Consider the following 18,162-nt stretch of genomic DNA (forward strand, 5'->3'; position numbering starts at 1 on the left):
AATAATAATAATAATAATAATAATAATAATAATAATAATAATAATAATAATAATAATAAACAAAAACTTGTGATAAAATATTTGAAAATTCAATTAACAGGTAATCCAATAGAGGATAAATGATCAATGTTTATTAGGCCTATGTTTGTTGGTCATTATTGTATAAAAATGATGTTTTGAATTGTAATTTTTTTAGAATGTGTGAGTAAGAGTTGGGAAAAAATTTTGAATCCGCCCACAAAATATTTTATTGAGTGTGTAGTTAAAATAAGTATAAAAGAAAATTTATTTTATTTTATTTTATTTCAAAGGGGGTAAAAAAAATTTGATTGAGGCAGTTTGCTGAGAAAAATTAATAACAAAATTGAAATCCTAACAAGTTGATTCCCAAAATCTTCATTTTAGGGGGTGTATTTAATTGAGACTTTTAAAAACTTTTAGAGATTTAAAAAGTTTGGGTGTATTCAATTAAAACTTTTAGAGACTCTCTAAAAGTTTAGGTGTATTCAATAGAGATTTTTATAGACTTTTAAAAAGTCTCCAGAAGTTACGGGGTATTCAATTGAAACTTTTTAAAAGTCTCTACAAGTTTTGGGGTATTCAATTTAGAGGGACTTTCAGGGAATTTAAAATTTCTTGGACTTTCAGAGACTTTTTAATAGAAAATATAAATAGGATTTTTCTCCCAAAATCTCTCATCCATAGAGAGATTTCTAAAAAGAATATACTATTCTTATTTCCCTCTAGGTTTTTCCTTTATCTCTTCCAATTATATATTTCTTTGAATCTTTGCTATGAGTTTTCTTCAAATCAGGTTATGGCAAATTTTCACTAGTTGATCTCTATCTCTCCCTCTAATTTCAAAGATTTGTTTTTAAGTGAATGTTGTGAATTCTCATAAATATTCCTCGATATTTCACATTTAACACTGTGAAAAACATATTTCCTTAAAAAAAAAAAATCCTCAAAAGTCTTTAAACGTCTTTAGTAAAAATCTCCACAAATCCAGGAAAAACTTTTACTAATTCCTACCAAATCCATAGAAATTACTTAAAATTTCACAAAGTCCACAAAAGTCATCCACTTAAAAAAGTCTCTAAAAGTCTTTAAAAATCCCAATTGAATCCACCCCCCTTAATTTCCATATTTTAATTTTTAATTAAGGATTTCAACTTTCAAAATTTTAGTTTTTTGAAATAACATTATACCCTTGCTTACAAAAATCAGTTTTTAAATAGATTTTGGTGAAAATTGATGAAATATGTAGTTGAAAAGCTATAATCTCATTAAATATATGGTTAAAATTAATTATTCATTTTGATTTAAATTAAAATTAGCCCTTGTTCGAACCCCCTTTTTTGGGGGGGAAAAATGAATATTGAATAGTATTTTGATTTCATTTCAATCATTCATTTTTCGATAAAATAATATTACACGCAAACTAAAAGCTTTTCCTTATTTTTTAATCAGACATTTTTCATTAATACACTATTCAAAATTCTTTTCTTTTCTTTTTTTTTTAGGACAAAAATGAAGCTCAAACAAGGGGTAAATTTTAATTCCGATCAAACATGACAATAGATTTTTCCTTTTGAAAGGAGCAATATAATTTCTATTAATCGAATGAATTATTAATAGGGTCTAGTGAAGATTATGATTTAGAGCAGGGGCCCAAATGTTAGTTTCAAAAGAACTTCAACTATCTGTTAAGCTCTCGTTTGGCTCTCCGTTTTTTTTTTTTTTTGTCAAATGAAAATGAATGGAATAATATTTTTTGAAAAGGGAATGGTTGAAGAATTTATAATTTATGCATAATATTATTTTATGAAAAATCGTGTAATTAAAAATACTAAAAAAAAAACATTTAATTTAATGAGGTCAAATTGGGCTAAGTTGTACGTATAATGTATCCAGGATGATGGCATTTTCGCAGCTTCTGTAAACTCCAATGTCACTTTCTAAACAACCCTCTTCCATTTTAGCACCACCTCTCTCAATATTTAGTAATTTATTTCGCTTTCCTCACCTTTTATTGGTGTCAATTAGTGTTTGAGGAAAGAGACCGGCTTCGGAAAATTTCCAGTTCTACGACGACTCTTAAGGCCGTTTTAAGGTAAAACGAAAAGTTCACTGGAGTAGTTTGTGCTGTTAGTGATGTGTTTGAGTTTGAGTTTGTTAAGTTTTCTGGTGTTATTTGGTTTGATCTGGGTGGATTGAGGATGTTAGTGTCTTTTTAACTGCTTCTGGTGTTTTATGGGTTTATTTTGATGATTAATTTTGGGTTTTTGTTACGAGAGAATACGATTTATGACTTCTAAAAGAGTAAAGTCGAAATTTTTGTTTCCTTTTTTCTGTTTTCATTTTGGACTGAAAGATATTTGGCTTAACTTCTTCAAGACTCTGATACCCTTTAATTGTCTCATGAAATGTTCTGTAATAATGTTTTTAATTTTGCAACTTGATTATTTTTGCGTTTTTCAACCTTTTATATGTGATTTAGGTTTGTTGAGCTCTCTATATTATAGAATCTTACTGTTTCTTTCCATTACACAGACACACACACATACATTTTTTTTTTCTGTTGAGTTTAATTTTGGTTCTGTTCAGCTAATAGAATTTTTCAATAGTGGATTTATACAAAAACAATTTCTTTGACAATGTTGACGTTCTAAGAGCTTTTGTGAAATTATCAGGCACCTATTGTAACGACCCAAAATTTTAATATTTAAACCTTACCAGAAGTTTCATTAAAAATTTAAATAACATGACATGCAATATGTTAAAAATTAGATAATTTACTAAAATTCATGTAGAAAATTTTATATATTCATTTATAAAAAGGAAAGGCCAAAGATTTTCTTATGCCATATCTTATTCATATCGTAATTGAATAAATAAATCAAACGTCACCATATGAAATTTTGGTTTAGCCAATGTTAAATAAAACATATAGAAAGAATAACCAAATAAAACATGTTCCAAATCCTAAATAACAAATCCACATAAAAAAAATTAAAAAAATGCTGAAAATAAAATCCATAATCATGTTACACCGAATTTAATTTATTGAATTCTATTGCTTGCCAACCAACAACCCGTTCTAACTTGTGAGGGGTAGGGAAAAATAATGAGTATATCGGAATACTCAGTAGGACACAAATAATGGTGCAATCCCAAATAAAATATTTAAATCATGCATAAAAAATATCATACTGTTATCATATCTTCAGGGACAAGTAAGAGCTCAATACATATCATATTTTTGGTACCGGATAGCCATATTATACGTATCATATCTTTAACTTTTATAAGTATAATAGATCAGCAACACAAAAATAATTTAAACGGGATAAAAACAACTGCATTTCGTTATCTTACCTCGTAAGATCAAATAAATTTTTGGAGAGACGAAACTAAAATCACGTTTCAACTTTATTTTAAACCTAGTGTTGTGTTTATAGAAATTATATAGTTCTATGTGGAAATTAGTTGCATAAATGAATAAATATAGTACAAGTGTCCTATAACAAGTGGAAGTTCAATTTACCTAAAGTTTCTATCCAATACAAATAAAACAGCCCATTTTAACTCAATCTCAACAACCACTACCTGGCCACCCACTTTCACAAATCAAACAAATTGATAAAATAATGTTTAATGACAACTTCTTTAAACTTCAATAACTTAGATTTTACTTATCCGAATTAACTTTTTTTCGAGCCTAATATACATAATTAATTAATAGCTATCCAACCAGCCCTATGTTGATATACTTATTTTTGCCCTATTGAAGTCTAAATAATTAAGCCAAATAAAATTGTATTAATACATATATCACTTTCGTCCTCCTAACTTTTCAAAATTTAAAATATAGCATATAAAATAAGTAATTCTATTTTATGAAAATTTTCGGGACTTTACATCTATTTCCCATAAAAAAGAAAAAAAAGAAAAAGAAAAAGGAAGAGATGTCTTTACATGTAAAAGTACGAAACTATTGAACATACTTCTATTTTACGATATGAAAAGCCTTCTGGATTTGTTTTTAGGGCGTTTGTAGCATTTTAGATTAGCTCATTTGCTCAATGTGTTAATTTGTCTGCCGTTTCTAGGTTTTAGCAATAATGTTTAGTGGATTAATAGTTTTTCTCAGGCAAAATAACTGGATGGTTTTGGCACCATCATTTTTTCTTTTAAATGAATTTTGACAGTCTTCCCACTGTCTACTAAAGTGCAACTTTCTCTGATGGATGAATGTATATATTAATGATTTTTATTTGTGTGGAAACTAAATATTTTGGCGACGCCATTTGGTATTTTAATTCGTATTTGGTGAAAGCATTTTCTAATTTCTATATTGTGTGGTAGCTGCCATGGGGAGGAAGAAGAGAACTGATCATTCTGGAAGAGGTGAGAGCTCTGACTCCCAGGGGACTGAGGGAGGACATGCTCGTGGCCAACATCCACCAACACAACATCCACAGCAGCAAGGTGGACACCTAGGTGGAGGAGGAAGAGGATGGGGACAACAGCGTGGAGGGTATGGTGGCCACGACGGCAGAGGGAGAAGAGGCTCTCCACAACAGTACTATCACGGGCCTCCTGAATATCAGCAAGGGAGAGGTGGTCAGCAGTATCAAGGGGGACCACCCCCTCAGCACCGTGGTGGCATTCGAGGTGGCCATGGGACCCCTCCTGCTGGTGGGCTGTCCAGGCCACCAGCTCCCGAGCTGCACCAAGCAACCCAGGCCCCATATCAAGCTGGGGTAACAACTCAGCCATTGTCATACCAGAGGCCTGCAGAGATACACGCTGAGGCTGGTTCTTCATCCCAGCCCCCTGAGGCAACATCTTCACATGCTACACAACAAATCCAGCAACAAGTTATCCAGCCAGGAGCATCCCCGAGTGACACAATGCAACCTGCGTCTAGCAAGTCAATGAGATTTCCTCCACGGCCTGGCAAGGGTAGCTATGGTACCAAGTGTGTTGTGAAGGCCAACCACTTTTTCGCTGAGTTGCCTGACAAGGACTTCCATCAGTATGATGTGAGTAACTAGTTCTTACCCTGCCTTCTGTAATTTTGTTTGTATCTTTTAGGCACTGGTTTGTTTTGTGTTGAATACATTGATTGCTCATCTTCTTTACCTTAACAATGGTATTAGGTATCAATTACCCCTGAGATCACATCGCGTGGCGTTAATCGAGCTGTGATAGAGCAATTGGTGAAACTTTACCGGGAATCACATCTAGGACAGAGGCTTCCTGCCTATGATGGAAGAAAGAGTCTTTACACTGCTGGGCCTCTTCCTTTTGTCTCAAAAGAATTCAAGATCATCCTTGTTGATGAAGAAGATGGTCCAACCAGTGCTAGGTTTCATGCCATATTCCCTTCAGTGTTTGTTGTATACCCTGGTTTGCATAAGATTGTTTATCCATAACAAGTTTTTAGCCATTGATTTCTTGTTTTTCTATTGATGCAGGCGACAGAGTGAGTTCAAGGTCGTGATAAAGTTTGCTGCACGTGCTGATTTGCATCATTTAGGGATGTTTTTGCAGGGAAGGATAGCTGATGTGCCACAAGAAGCTCTTCAGGTTTTGGACATTGTTCTCCGTGAATTACCAACCTCCAGGTATGTATATCGGGCCGTTGGCCTTGTTTTACTTATAATCTCTGCTATAAATTTTTCTTGCCATTTATTTGTGTTATTCGATTTTGGGAGAATGATTTGTTTATTCCACTTCATTCATGAACGTGTTACATAAATATATACACAAATAGAGATTATCTCTCATTAGGAAATAATTTTGTCTAATTAGGAAAATAATTCTAGACTTATGCACCGACCATATACACATCTGTTGTGTATGTAAAGATTATATCTAGGCCTAACTTAGCCCATCTAACTTATAACACTCCCCCTTAAGTTGGAGCATAGACGTTAATTATGTCCTGCTTGTTACAAATATAGTTTACTCGATTCCCAACTAATGCTTTAGTGAACATATTAGCTAATTGATCCCTGTCCCGATGTGCTTAGTCGAAATCAATCCTTGCTGTAACTTTTCACGAACAAAATAACAATCTGCCTCTATATGCTTTGTTCTCTCATGAAATACAGGGTTAGTGGCAATGTGAATAACTTCTTGATTATCACACCACAAGCTCATAGGGTGGGACTTATCAATGCCAATTTCCCCAAGTAAATGATGTAGCTATATAAGTTCACAAGTTACTAGCGCCATAACACGATATTCAGATTCTGCACTTGATCGAGCTACAATACTTTGTTTCTTACTTTTCCAAGAGACTAAATTACCTCCAATAAAAGCACAATACCCTGTAGTAGAGTGTCTATCCACAAGAGAACCTGCCCAATCAGCATCTGGGAAACCCTCAATTCTACAATGACCATGGTCTCTATAAAGAATCCCACGTCCTAGAGTTCTTTTGTGATATTTTAATATATGAGTTACAACATCCCAATGTGAAGTTTTATGAGATGACATAAATTGACTAATAACACTTATTGGAAAGGCAATATCTGGACGAGTAATCGTGAGATAGTTCAACTTTCCTACTATCCTTTCTGTACTTGTCCGCATCAACTAAAACATCTTCATCTTCAGCTTCGAGTTTCACATTTGGTATCATGGGGACATCACCAGGTTTTGCTTTAGCTAACCCTATCTCATCCAGTAAATCTAGAACATACTTGCTTTGAGATAAAAAAATTCTTTTATCACTTCGAGAGACCTCTATCCCTAAGAAATATTTCAAAGGACCTAACTCCTTTGTCTAAAGCCTTGCGCCTAGGAAAGCCTTTAGCATACTAATGTCACTGCTATCACTACCGGCAATCACATATCATCAACATATACCACTAACAAAATAAACCTAACTTTAGACCGTTTAAAGAATACTAAGTGATCATATTTACTTCTTTGCAAGCCAAATTCAATCACAACCTCACTGAATCTCCCAAACCAGGCACGAGGTGATTGTTTCAGACCATGTTATTCGATCTTGGGAGAATGATTTGTTTATTCCACTTCATTCATGAATGTGTTACATATATATACACACACAAATAGAGATTCTCTCTCATTAGGAAATAATCTTGTCTGATTAGGAAAATAATTCTAAACTTATGCACCTACCATATATACATCTATTGTGTATGTGAAGATTATATCTAGGCCTAACTTAACGCATATAACTCATAACAATTTGGTTTGATTTCTATTTGTTGAGTGCAGGTTTTGTTCAGTTGGCCGCTCATTCTATTCCCCTCATTTAGGGAGAAAGGAGCCCTTGGGTGAAGGGCTGGAATGTTGGCGTGGTTTCTACCAAAGTATTCGCCCAACTCAAATGGGGTTATCTCTGAACATTGGTGAACAATTCTTGCCATTTATTTGAATTTGAAATTGCATTTTCACCTACTAATCAAATCCTCAGTTTACGGTTGAAATTTATCACGTGTTTGCTCTTCCACTAGGAGTAGTAGTTATTATTTGTATAACGATTTCTGCCTTTATCTTTTAAAATGATATCGTTTTTCTGCTGTACAATGCTGGGTCATGGAGCAGATATGTCATCTACTGCTTTCATTGAGCCACTCCCAGTGATCGATTTTGTCACACAGCTTTTGAATAAGGATGTTTCGGCTAGGCCACTGTCTGATGCTGATCGAGTAAAGGTTAGATACTGCATCCTCCCTCTTTATATTTTTCACAGTATTTTGCTTGCACACTTCATTTCTTCCAATTTACTGAGCTTGGTCCCTGCACTTTTTTGTTGTCATGGTAGGGAACTTTTGAAATTGAGGTTCCTAGTATAACAGAGGCACACCTCAAGGCACAAACATCTTTCAAAGCACTGATCTGCTACTGATTTGAGTCTTGAATTGAATTGAATCCTTTTTCACAGTTTTAGAAAAAAATCTACAATTTTAGAAGGGATATTTCAAAATTGCCCTGTTTATAAAATGAGATTAATGGCGATTCCTGTTAGAGTTTGATATTTTCAATTTTTACTAAATCAATTCGCTTTTTTGAGTTTCATCTGATGATTCATGATATCGTCATGATATCAGCTACACATATTTGTTTCTGGTCTCATGTCTCGCACCGTCGAGTTAATTGAAGCATTGTGGATTTTTAGCTCTTATTGTGTAGATCTACTATAAACATTAATTTTACAGATCAAGAAAGCATTGAGAGGAGTGAAGGTAGAGGTTACCCATCGAGGAAGTATGCGCAGGAAATACCGAATTTCTGGTTTGACCTCGCGGGTGACGCAAGAGCTAATGTAAGGATCACATGTTACGGTTATTGGTCAGCCTAACCTTTTGGTTCGATATAGTATAATTGATTAAAATGGAACTTTAATTATCAAGGTCTCCTTAAGGACCTGTAGCTTGGCTTCTTGATTGATCCTGTGAACTTTCCAGTATTTGTTGATTTTCCTTGGGGAATGATTTCTCACAGCATCTGTTTTCGTTATTGAAACTAATAAAGTTTCTTGTATTGTTTGATAGTTGTCTGTGTACTTGTGCCTGAAATTGTATTCTCGTGCTAGATTTCCGGTTGATGAAAGGGGCACAATGAAATCCGTTGTTGAATACTTTCGAGAGACTTATGAGTATGTCATTCAATACACTCAGTTGCCTTGTCTACAAGTTGGAAATCCACAGAGGCCAAATTATTTGCCAATGGAGGTCAGTCTTTGAACCTATAACCACGGAGTTTAGTTTCTTTAGATTTGGATATTAAAACAATTGTTTGATAATCCAGGTATGCAAGATTGTGGAGGGGCAGAGGTATTCTAAGAGGTTGAATGATAAGCAGATTACTGCGCTTCTGAGCGTCACATGTCAGCATCCCAAGGAGAGAGAGCGTGATATTCTTCAGGTTGGTCCTGCAGCAGTTTTTTGAACCTGAGAATATACTGCATTAAAATTGCAACCTTCCATGCTCTTTGTGGCTATTATGATTTGATCCAAGGGATGCCTGTGCGATATTTTATTTTATGAATTCTTTTGCAAGGTTCATGAGGCATTAAATGAACTGATGGGGAAAAGAATGAAGGGTTATTTAGACATTTTTCTTACATCATATTTGATGCTGCTTGATATTAATGGCTGGTTCTTGTATATTTAGCCCTTGTTTGAGCCCCATTTTGTGGAAAAAATGTATTTTGGAATAGTATTTTTTTGGAGAATATGTGGTTAAAGAATAAGAAAAAGTTTTCGATTTATGTGTAAACTTATTTTATTGGAGAATGTGTGGATGGAAATGAGTTTTGGGAAAAATGAGTTTTTGATGGTGTATAATGATTCATTGGATGCAAGGTAGTTTTGTACTCCAACTATGATTTTGGTTTATGCTACATTAATTTGTTAGTATGTTTCATTTGAAAGAGTGCTATGATTTTGCTTTATGCTACATTAATTTGTTAGTTTCTTTCATTTGAAGGAGTGAAGCATTAATATTAAGCCTTTCTTGATTTCTGGGGAGAGCGTGTGAATTATGCACACCTTGTAAAATATAAATTCTTTTCTTTTTTGCAAATTTTGTTGCCTTTGGTATATGAATGATGCATTTTGTTGTTAAGGGTGCTCCAAGTGCTTTAACACCCTATTTTTTCATCTCAGACTGTACATCATAATGCTTATTCCGAGGACCCTTATGCTAAAGAGTTTGGAATTAATATTAGTCCGAAGCTGGCTCAAGTTGAGGCTCGCATTCTGCCTGCTCCCCGGGTACTTAACTTTGATCACTGCTTTGCTGTATATATGTTGGCTTAGATTTTCTTAGTCCTCCTGATGGTAAATTGTTTCACAAGTTTGGTTTTGTTATTACAGCTTAGATATCATGATTCTAGTCGGGACAGGGACTGTTTGCCACAAGTTGGGCAGTGGAACATGATGAACAGGGTAATTGCAATTTTAAAGTTCTAATTTATTCTGTCATCTATGCTAAAATGAACCAGTACTCATGCATAGTTATCTTGTGATGTTTATTTTGCACGTTGCTCCAAACATTATAGCTATCACCTTGCAATGTTGTTCAAATTGCTGCAAAAAAATATTTACTATTTGATCTTGCAGAGGATGGTTAATGGAGGCATTGTCAACAGTTGGATCTGCATTAACTTTGCCCGCAATGTGCAAGACAATGTCGCAAGAAGCTTTTGTCATGACCTTGCTCAAATGTGTATTACTTCTGGCATGGTAAAGGCATTTGAATTTTTAACATTTTTAATACTTAAAAATGTGCATTGTGTGATCTTTATATTTCGTCACAGGACTTCAATCCTGTACCCGTTCTACCAATTTTAAGCGGCCGGCCAGATCAGGTGGAAAGAGTCTTGACAGCTAGATATCATGATGTCATGACAAAACTGCAGCCCCATGGGAAGGATCTTGACATACTAATCGTTATATTACCAGACAATAATGGCCCTCTTTATGGTAAGAAACTAATGATTATCAAAATAACAGGCCTTTTCTATTTTCAGGCACCATGCACGTATTGATGTTTGCTTGGTTTTGTGATAAAATGCATATTTGATTTTGTACAGGTGATCTGAAAAGAATATGCGAGACCGATCTTGGTATTGTCTCACAATGCTGTCTGCAAAAGAATGTGTACAAGGCGAACAATCAACAATATCTTGCTAATGTAGCACTGAAGATAAATGTGAAGGTTGGAGGGAGAAACACAGTGCTGGTCGACGCACTCACTAGGCGTATCCCTCTTGTCAGTGACCGACCTACGATTATTTTTGGGGCTGATGTTACGCATCCCCAACCCGGCGAGGATTCTAGCCCTTCCATTGCTGCTGTAAGATTCTCACTTGACAGCTTTAAGATGCTGCCTTCCTCAGATATTGGGTTTCATCTTTCTGTCGAGGTCCACTTACTGTTGATATAATTTCATTGCAGGTTGTTGCTTCCCAGGACTGGCCAGAGGTCACGAAATATGCTGGGTTGGTTTGTGCTCAAGCTCATAGGCAAGAGCTCATCCAAGACTTGTTTAAAACCTGGCAAGACCCTGTTAGAGGAACTGTGACCGGTGGCATGATCAAGTGTGACTTCTATCACTTCCACATGCCAATAGAAATTCTTTTACTCCACCCCTTCCCACTCATGTATACGAGAAATAAGTGATATATCATTTATGCCTATTTGGATCATAATTTCATGGTTAGTGGACATGTTTTTGTGGTTCTGCAATTTAGGGAACTCCTCATTTCTTTCCGTAGAGCAACTGGACACAAACCACAGCGGATTATTTTCTATAGGTAATGTCAATTATCAATTTAAATTATTTACGCATTTTATTTGCTATTCCTTCCATCATTTGTAGCCTCACTATACTCAACTGTCTACAGGGATGGTGTCAGTGAAGGGCAGTTCTATCAAGTTCTGCTTTTTGAACTTGATGCCATCCGTAAGGTACTGCCTCTTTAATTTCTTGGAGCGTTGTTTAGGTTATCAATTTAGGAATTGATTTATGATTGGAGTTCTATGAAACGGTCATCTAATTCCTACTTTTTGGTTGCTCCTTGTTTTTAATCTAATTTAGGCTTGTGCATCTTTGGAACCGAACTATCAGCCCCTAGTTACATTTGTTGTAGTTCAGAAACGTCATCATACAAGATTGTTTGCCGATGACCATAACGATAGACGTGCTGTTAACAAAAGTGGAAATATACTGCCTGGTATGGAGTTCAATTGTTTCCACTCTGCTATATGTTATGCATTAGATTATATTTTTAAAATATGATTCATCTCAAATACGAATATTTTCAGGTACCGTCGTAGATTCAAAGATATGTCATCCTACTGAATTTGATTTCTACCTCTGCAGCCATGCTGGGGTGAAGGTAAAACTGCACTTCCTTTTAGTTTATAATTTGTTACTACATCATTAATATGTTGCTTAATTTGATTCAATCTTACAGGGTACCAGCCGGCCAGCACATTATCATGTTCTTTGGGATGAAAATAAGTTCACAGCCGACGCCCTCCAGTCCCTCACAAATAACCTATGCTACACGTAAGTGCCTGCTCTGCACTTGTGATATTTTTAGGTACGATGACTTTCTTATTGGTTTCATTTCGACTTGTAGGTACGCAAGGTGCACCCGCTCTGTTTCCATTGGTACTCTTCTTTTTCATATGATTTTTCCTACTACTATGAGAAAATTGCACTTTGGTTCACAGTTTATTGCCCTATTAGCAAGTTGGTCACCAAACTTTCATGACAGTTCCACCATCAGTCTCCAATGCCAGAAATGTCTAAATGTCCTCTAAAGTGACCCTTGCATGTCCAACTTCATGAAACTAGATTCTTTTTGTCAACTTAGGTTGGTGTTGAGAAATTTGAAGTGCCACATATTAAAATGACGTCCACGTGACGACTAAATGGAGATTTGGATGGTTTCAGAATTTGGGGACTGCGCGCAATAAAATGAGAGGTTGAGGACCAATTTGTTTCTTTTAATCGGGCAATATGTTAGAGACCAATGATGCAATTTTCCTTGTTTTGATTGCTATTGGCTATATAGCATGAACTTGATAAGGTCACTGAGAAAGTTATGTAAGCTGTTAATAAATGTTTTACATCTTCCGGCAGTGCCACCAGCATACTATGCACATCTGGCTGCATTTCGGGCTCGTTTCTACATGGAGCCTGATACATCCGACAGTGGGTCAATGACCGGTGGTGCAGCTGGTGGCCGTGGAGTGGGTGGTAGTGCTAGAAGTGCAAGGGTTGCAGGAGCCAATGCTGCTGTGAGGCCTCTACCGCAGCTCAGGGAAAACGTGAAAAGGGTAATGTTTTATTGTTAAAGTTGTCGACAGGGTCGGTAGAATTGAATGGCTTGAATAAGGTTATTATCGTGTTGAGATCATAGTCTGAACTTCATCACTGGGTTTAAAAAGCTGTAATAAGTTAAAGATGGGTGCTTTTAAATTCTTGTGGGCATTTGGACCATATTATCCTTTTCAGTATTGTCATTCTTAATTTTCTATATTACCCGGTTCTTCTTTTTGTCTGAATAATTCATTGAGAAAAATAATTTTTTTTTAGTATCACGTTTATCGACTTTGATTATAATCTGGTTACTAAATCTTGCAACTACTAAAATAATCTTAAGGGAATTTGAATATCTTGATGACCTTCTCTAATGAACTCGGTAAAATAGCCTTGTAACTTAGGGAGAAGGCTTGCTTCCTCGCAAAGTGGTTGCAATGACCTACCAACAACGTAGGTCTTTGCAAGGTTGTAAGACCGTGTATGGAGGTCGATGTCTTATTAGTGTCGGGAGGTTAAGGATGTTGGTAACAAGATGATGGAGGAATTGGCAATCGAATTTTGAGTTTAATTAGTTGATTATTAATGAACAAAGAAAAATGACATGATATCTTTAACATGTGCATGCATCGAGCAATTAATTCAAGTGTACAACAAGCATCTCCAACATATAGAATCAATACGATTAACAAAGAAAATAAAATCCTTTTTGTTACGTCCAATATATGGTCAACATAGTATCAAGGTAAGGGTTCAAGTTTCACTTTTTCTCTCAAATTTATTATTAAAATATGAGTTTGGTCCAACATGAGAAGTGTGTCAAAATAAGATTTAAGCAACTTCGCCGAAGCCAGCAAACAAATGCAAGCAAAGAATAAATTACAATGGAGGTTTTCATCTCTAAAAGTAGTTTTTAACTTTCAAAATTGTCAAAAACGATGAAAATCTGGGATTTACTCAAAAGATAAATGAATTCTTTTTCTTAGTTTCAATCAGCCTCAAGGAATGTCTTTTCTTCCTCCAAATGGGTATTCAGCCTCCAAAGATATTCCATTTTCACGTGCATGCTTAAATTATTTCTCCTATATAAAGAAGGAGACCCCATTTCATGTTCAAGACAAAAACAAATTTTAATCTGCAAAATCCACACTTTGAGCATTTTTATGGCTTCTTTGATAGTGGATAGCATGCCAGATGCCTTGAGGCAGAGCCGATACCACATGAAGAGATGTTTTGCCAGGTACGCAGTATTAAATAAGATTTGATAACATGTTCAGTACGCTATGCTGGAAATGCAATAATCAATAAATGAGTTTTAACTTGCAATATCCTAGCTGGTGTCTTATGTTGGCAATTGAAATTTGATTTAATGAAATGAAAAATTAAATATGAAGGTTCACTGGAATGGGAAGAAGGCTAATGAAATCCCAGCATTTAAAGGAAGAGATAGAGAAAACAATTGAGGACAAGCTTGAGCGATCCAAGATTTTGGGAGGTACCATTGGTGATATCTTCAATTCAACACAGGTCAATTCCAAACAGTCGTTCAATAAAATTTTAGCTTTTTCCCCCTTAATACTGTTGAGTACTGTTTCTCCTAACGAACATGCCATTTGGGTGTGTGCACAAATTTGCAGGAGGCAGTTGTGGTACCACCTTATGTTGCTTTTGCAATGAGACACAATCCTGGGGTTTGGGACTATGCTAAGGTGAATGCAGAGAATCTATCTGTTGATATCATCACAGGCGAAGAATATTTGAAATTCAAAGAAATGATCATTGATGAGAACTGGTGAGCTGAAATTATATGAAATACTTGTCTTGAAAATGATAAGATTCTGCTGGTAATGTGGTTTCCTGAACAAGCAGGGCTAAGGATGACAATGCACTGGAAATAGATTTTGGAGCATTCGACATTTCCATTCCTCGTCTATCCCTTTCTTCGACCATTGGAAATGGGATGACCTATATCTCGAAATTCATGACAACGAAATTCAGTGAGAATCCTGAGAGCGCGAAGACTTTGGTCGAGTACTTGCTTGCTCTCAAGCATCAGGGAGAGGTAAGCAAATGGGAAACAAGAAAAAAAATCTGGTAAAGACACGATCTGTAATGCAATCTGGCCTAAATGTCCTAACATTTTTTTGTCCAATTTACAGAAATTAATGATTAACGAGACTCTCAATACGATAACAAAGCTTAAAGAAGCGCTGATAATTGCTGAAATTTATGTCTCTGCTCAACCGAAGGACACGCCTTATCAAAATTTTGAGTCAAAGTAACCTTTCATACTCAGTCAAAAATATTTGTGAAAAATTTAATAGAAACAACATTTTCTCGTTATGTCTCAACTGACTTTGAACTTCCAGGCTTAACGAATGGGGCTTTGAGAAAGGGTGGGGCGATAATGCGGAAAGAGTAAGAGAGACAATGAGGATACTTTCCGAGGTACTTCAAGCACCGGATCCTACAAATGTAGAAGTTTTTTTGGGCAGGCTTCCTGTCACATTCAACATTGTTATCTTCTCTGTTCATGGCTATTTTGGCCAGTCAGATGTCCTCGGATTGCCTGACACTGGAGGCCAGGTGCAGCCAAACACGACCCAATTATTCTTTAACTAAATACTTAGATTGTCATTAGCATCATTCTAGGAAAGTTTAGGACTTAAGGATTTTGTTAAATTGAGCAGGTGGTTTACATTCTAGATCAAGTGAAAGCTTTAGAGGAAGAACTTTTATCAAGAATTAAGCAGCAAGGCTTAAATGTGAAGCCCCAGATTATAGTGGTGAGGATATTAAAAGAATTCACATATATCCCTTTAAATCAAGAGAGGAACACAAGAGAGATGCAGTTAACTTCTTTCCATCTTACTTGCACAGGTGACTCGTCTCATACCAGATGCGCAAGGGACGAAATGCAATCAAGAGATCGAGCCTATTATTAACACCTCACATTCTTACATCCTCAGGATCCCATTTAGGACAGAGAAGGGGATTCTCCGCCAATGGCTTTCTCGATTTGATGTCTACCCTTATTTGGAGAGGTTTTCCCAGGCGAGTACTATCTTCGTTTTTAAACATGACTTCACAACTTTCTATTTAACGAGTTTCTCAAACATCTTTTGGCAAATCAACTCTCTGTATATTTCTTAAATCACTAGGACTCTAGTGCAAAGATAGTTGAGCTAATGGAAGGTAAACCAGACCTCATACTTGGGAATTATACCGATGGAAATATTGTGGCATCTTTAGTGGCTAGCAGACTTGGAGTAACTCTGGTATCACTACTTAGCATGAAATTGTCTTAATGTAATACTTCATTCTTCAATCTTCCTTGAGACTTAAGAAAATCTATAATCGGGACGTTTTGATTTTAGGGAACCATTGCTCATGCTTTGGAGAAAACTAAATACGAAGATTCAGATATGAGATGGAAGGAATTGGACCCCAAATACCACTTCTCATGCCAATTTACAGCTGATTTAATTGCAATGAATACTGCTGATTTTATAGTTACCAGCACATATCAAGAAATTGCGGGAAGGTTGGTCTGTTGGATGCAAGTAATCTTCAGCTTTTGCACGAATTGAACGTTATTTCTTTGTAATTTTTCCCTTTTCAGCAAGAACCGACCTGGACAATACGAAAGCCATGTCGAATTCACTATGCCAGGGCTCCATAGAGTAGTTTCAGGCATCAATGCATTTGATCCGAAGTTTAATATCGCTTCACCGGGAGCAGATCAGTCCATCTACTTCCCGTTCACGGAGAAACATAACCGACTTACCACGTTTCAACCTGCCATTGAGGAACTATTGTACAGTAAGGAGGATAATGACGAGCACATGTAAGTTCTTCAAATTCAACTTGATCCGCCACCTTCATTTTCTATGCGCATATCCTCTAAATTTTTGAATAACGACATACTTTTGGGAACAGTGGATTTCTTGCAGATCAAAAGAAACCAATTATCTTTTCAATGGCAAGACTTGATACAGTGAAGAATATTACAGGGTTGACTGAGTGGTATGGGAAGAATAAAAAGCTTAGGAGTTTGGTAAACCTCGTTATTGTTGGTGGATTCTTCGATCCATCCAAATCGAAGGACAGGGAAGAAATGGCTGAAATCAAGAAAATGCATGCTTTAATTGAAAACTACGAACTTAAAGGCCTAATACGATGGATAGCCGCTCAAACTGATAGATATCGTAATGGTGAACTGTACCGGAGCATTGCTGACACGAGGGGGGCTTTTGTGCAGCCTGCATTATATGAAGCTTTTGGTCTAACCGTTATTGAAGCAATGAACTGTGGATTACCCACATTTGCAACCAATCAAGGGGGACCAGCAGAAATCATCGTTGATGGTGTCTCAGGATTTCTCATCGATCCTAACAATGGTGACGAATCAAGTAACAAGATTGCTGATTTCTTTGAGAAATGTAACGGAGATCCTAAATATTGGCATAGGATGTCTCAAGGAGGTCTCAAGCGCATATACGAATGGTAACATCTGATCCTCCATTCTTAATGAATGTTTGGTAAGTAGTATTGGACAGACCACCAGAATTTCTCTGAATCACAACGTTTGTTCACTTGCAGCTATACATGGAAGATATATGCAACCAAAGTCCTGAATATGGGGTCAGCTTACGGCGTCTGGAGGCAGTTAAACAAAATGCAGAAGCAAGCTAAACAAAGATACATTGATATGTTGTACAATCTTCACTTCAGGAAATTGGTGAGTTCAACGAATTATATTACTTATGAAATGAAAAATGTAGCCGGATAAGTAAATTTCTAATCTATGTATGTTGTATGATGTTTTAGGCCAACAATGTAGCCACCCCTCTTAAAGAAAGACAGCCATCTACCCCAACGGACACTAGTGAATCCCAACAACCAGCACTGCAAAAACCAGCGCCAGCGCCAGCGCCAGTACCAGCACCAGCACCAGCACCACCAAAACCTCCACGGACTCAAAGGCATGTTCTCTTAGTGTACTCTCTTCAATTCTGGATTCGATTTTGCAAATGAAACTGATTTGTGTCAAATAACAGGCCTAAACCCGGAGGGGAGATTGACTCTACGTCGTGTGCTTGTCCCTGGTGGTTGTGTTTATGCGTCTCTTCTTGTATCATCATTTATGCTGCGCTGAAGCTGTATGGTTCACACGACTGACTTCGTAAAATCATGACTACATTCCTATGTTAATGAATATGCCAATATTCATCGGTTTGTACGAATATCAATTCAGTAAATGAAATAATGACATGTTGATCCTTCCCTTGTGTTTTTCTCACTACTGTTGCTAAACTAGTTAGTAATTAAACTATT

At 36.2% G+C, this 18,162-nt stretch overlaps 2 protein-coding genes across 3 annotated transcripts; both read left to right on the plus strand.

Annotated features, from left to right (window-relative positions):
• The first annotated feature begins 1,919 nt into the window (after positions 1-1,919).
• On the plus strand, positions 1,920-13,062 carry LOC111371375 (protein argonaute 1B-like). The gene is made up of 22 exons (XM_022993356.1): positions 1,920-2,113; positions 4,369-5,048; positions 5,166-5,374; positions 5,484-5,633; positions 7,261-7,394; positions 7,591-7,700; positions 8,205-8,311; positions 8,582-8,720; positions 8,797-8,913; positions 9,657-9,764; positions 9,867-9,938; positions 10,113-10,235; positions 10,310-10,475; positions 10,586-10,848; positions 10,950-11,092; positions 11,246-11,308; positions 11,399-11,462; positions 11,593-11,728; positions 11,820-11,893; positions 11,972-12,066; positions 12,140-12,171; positions 12,646-13,062. The coding sequence occupies exons 2-22, from the start codon at positions 4,374-4,376 to the stop codon at positions 12,858-12,860; spliced, it is 3,195 nt and encodes a 1,064-aa protein (XP_022849124.1). The 5' UTR covers positions 1,920-2,113; positions 4,369-4,373; the 3' UTR covers positions 12,861-13,062.
• Positions 13,063-13,135: 73 nt separating this feature from the next.
• On the plus strand, positions 13,136-18,111 carry LOC111371440 (sucrose synthase 7-like). 2 transcript variants are annotated; one of them, XM_022993539.1, is made up of 16 exons: positions 13,136-13,570; positions 14,005-14,065; positions 14,220-14,352; positions 14,463-14,617; positions 14,695-14,887; positions 14,985-15,103; positions 15,195-15,411; positions 15,516-15,611; positions 15,706-15,879; positions 15,987-16,103; positions 16,203-16,369; positions 16,448-16,672; positions 16,765-17,331; positions 17,428-17,566; positions 17,656-17,810; positions 17,886-18,111. In XM_022993539.1, the coding sequence occupies exons 2-16, from the start codon at positions 14,013-14,015 to the stop codon at positions 18,004-18,006; spliced, it is 2,631 nt and encodes an 876-aa protein (XP_022849307.1). In that variant the 5' UTR covers positions 13,136-13,570; positions 14,005-14,012; the 3' UTR covers positions 18,007-18,111. The 2 variants fall into 2 exon arrangements, with proteins under 2 accessions (XP_022849307.1, XP_022849234.1); XM_022993466.1 differs by lacking the exon at positions 13,136-13,570 and having other exon boundaries at positions 13,749-14,065.
• The last annotated feature ends 51 nt before the right edge of the window (positions 18,112-18,162 follow it).

Source organism: Olea europaea, chromosome 1 (genome assembly GCF_002742605.1).
Source record: "Olea europaea var. sylvestris chromosome 1, O_europaea_v1, whole genome shotgun sequence".
Lineage (NCBI taxonomy): Eukaryota > Viridiplantae > Streptophyta > Magnoliopsida > Lamiales > Oleaceae > Olea > Olea europaea.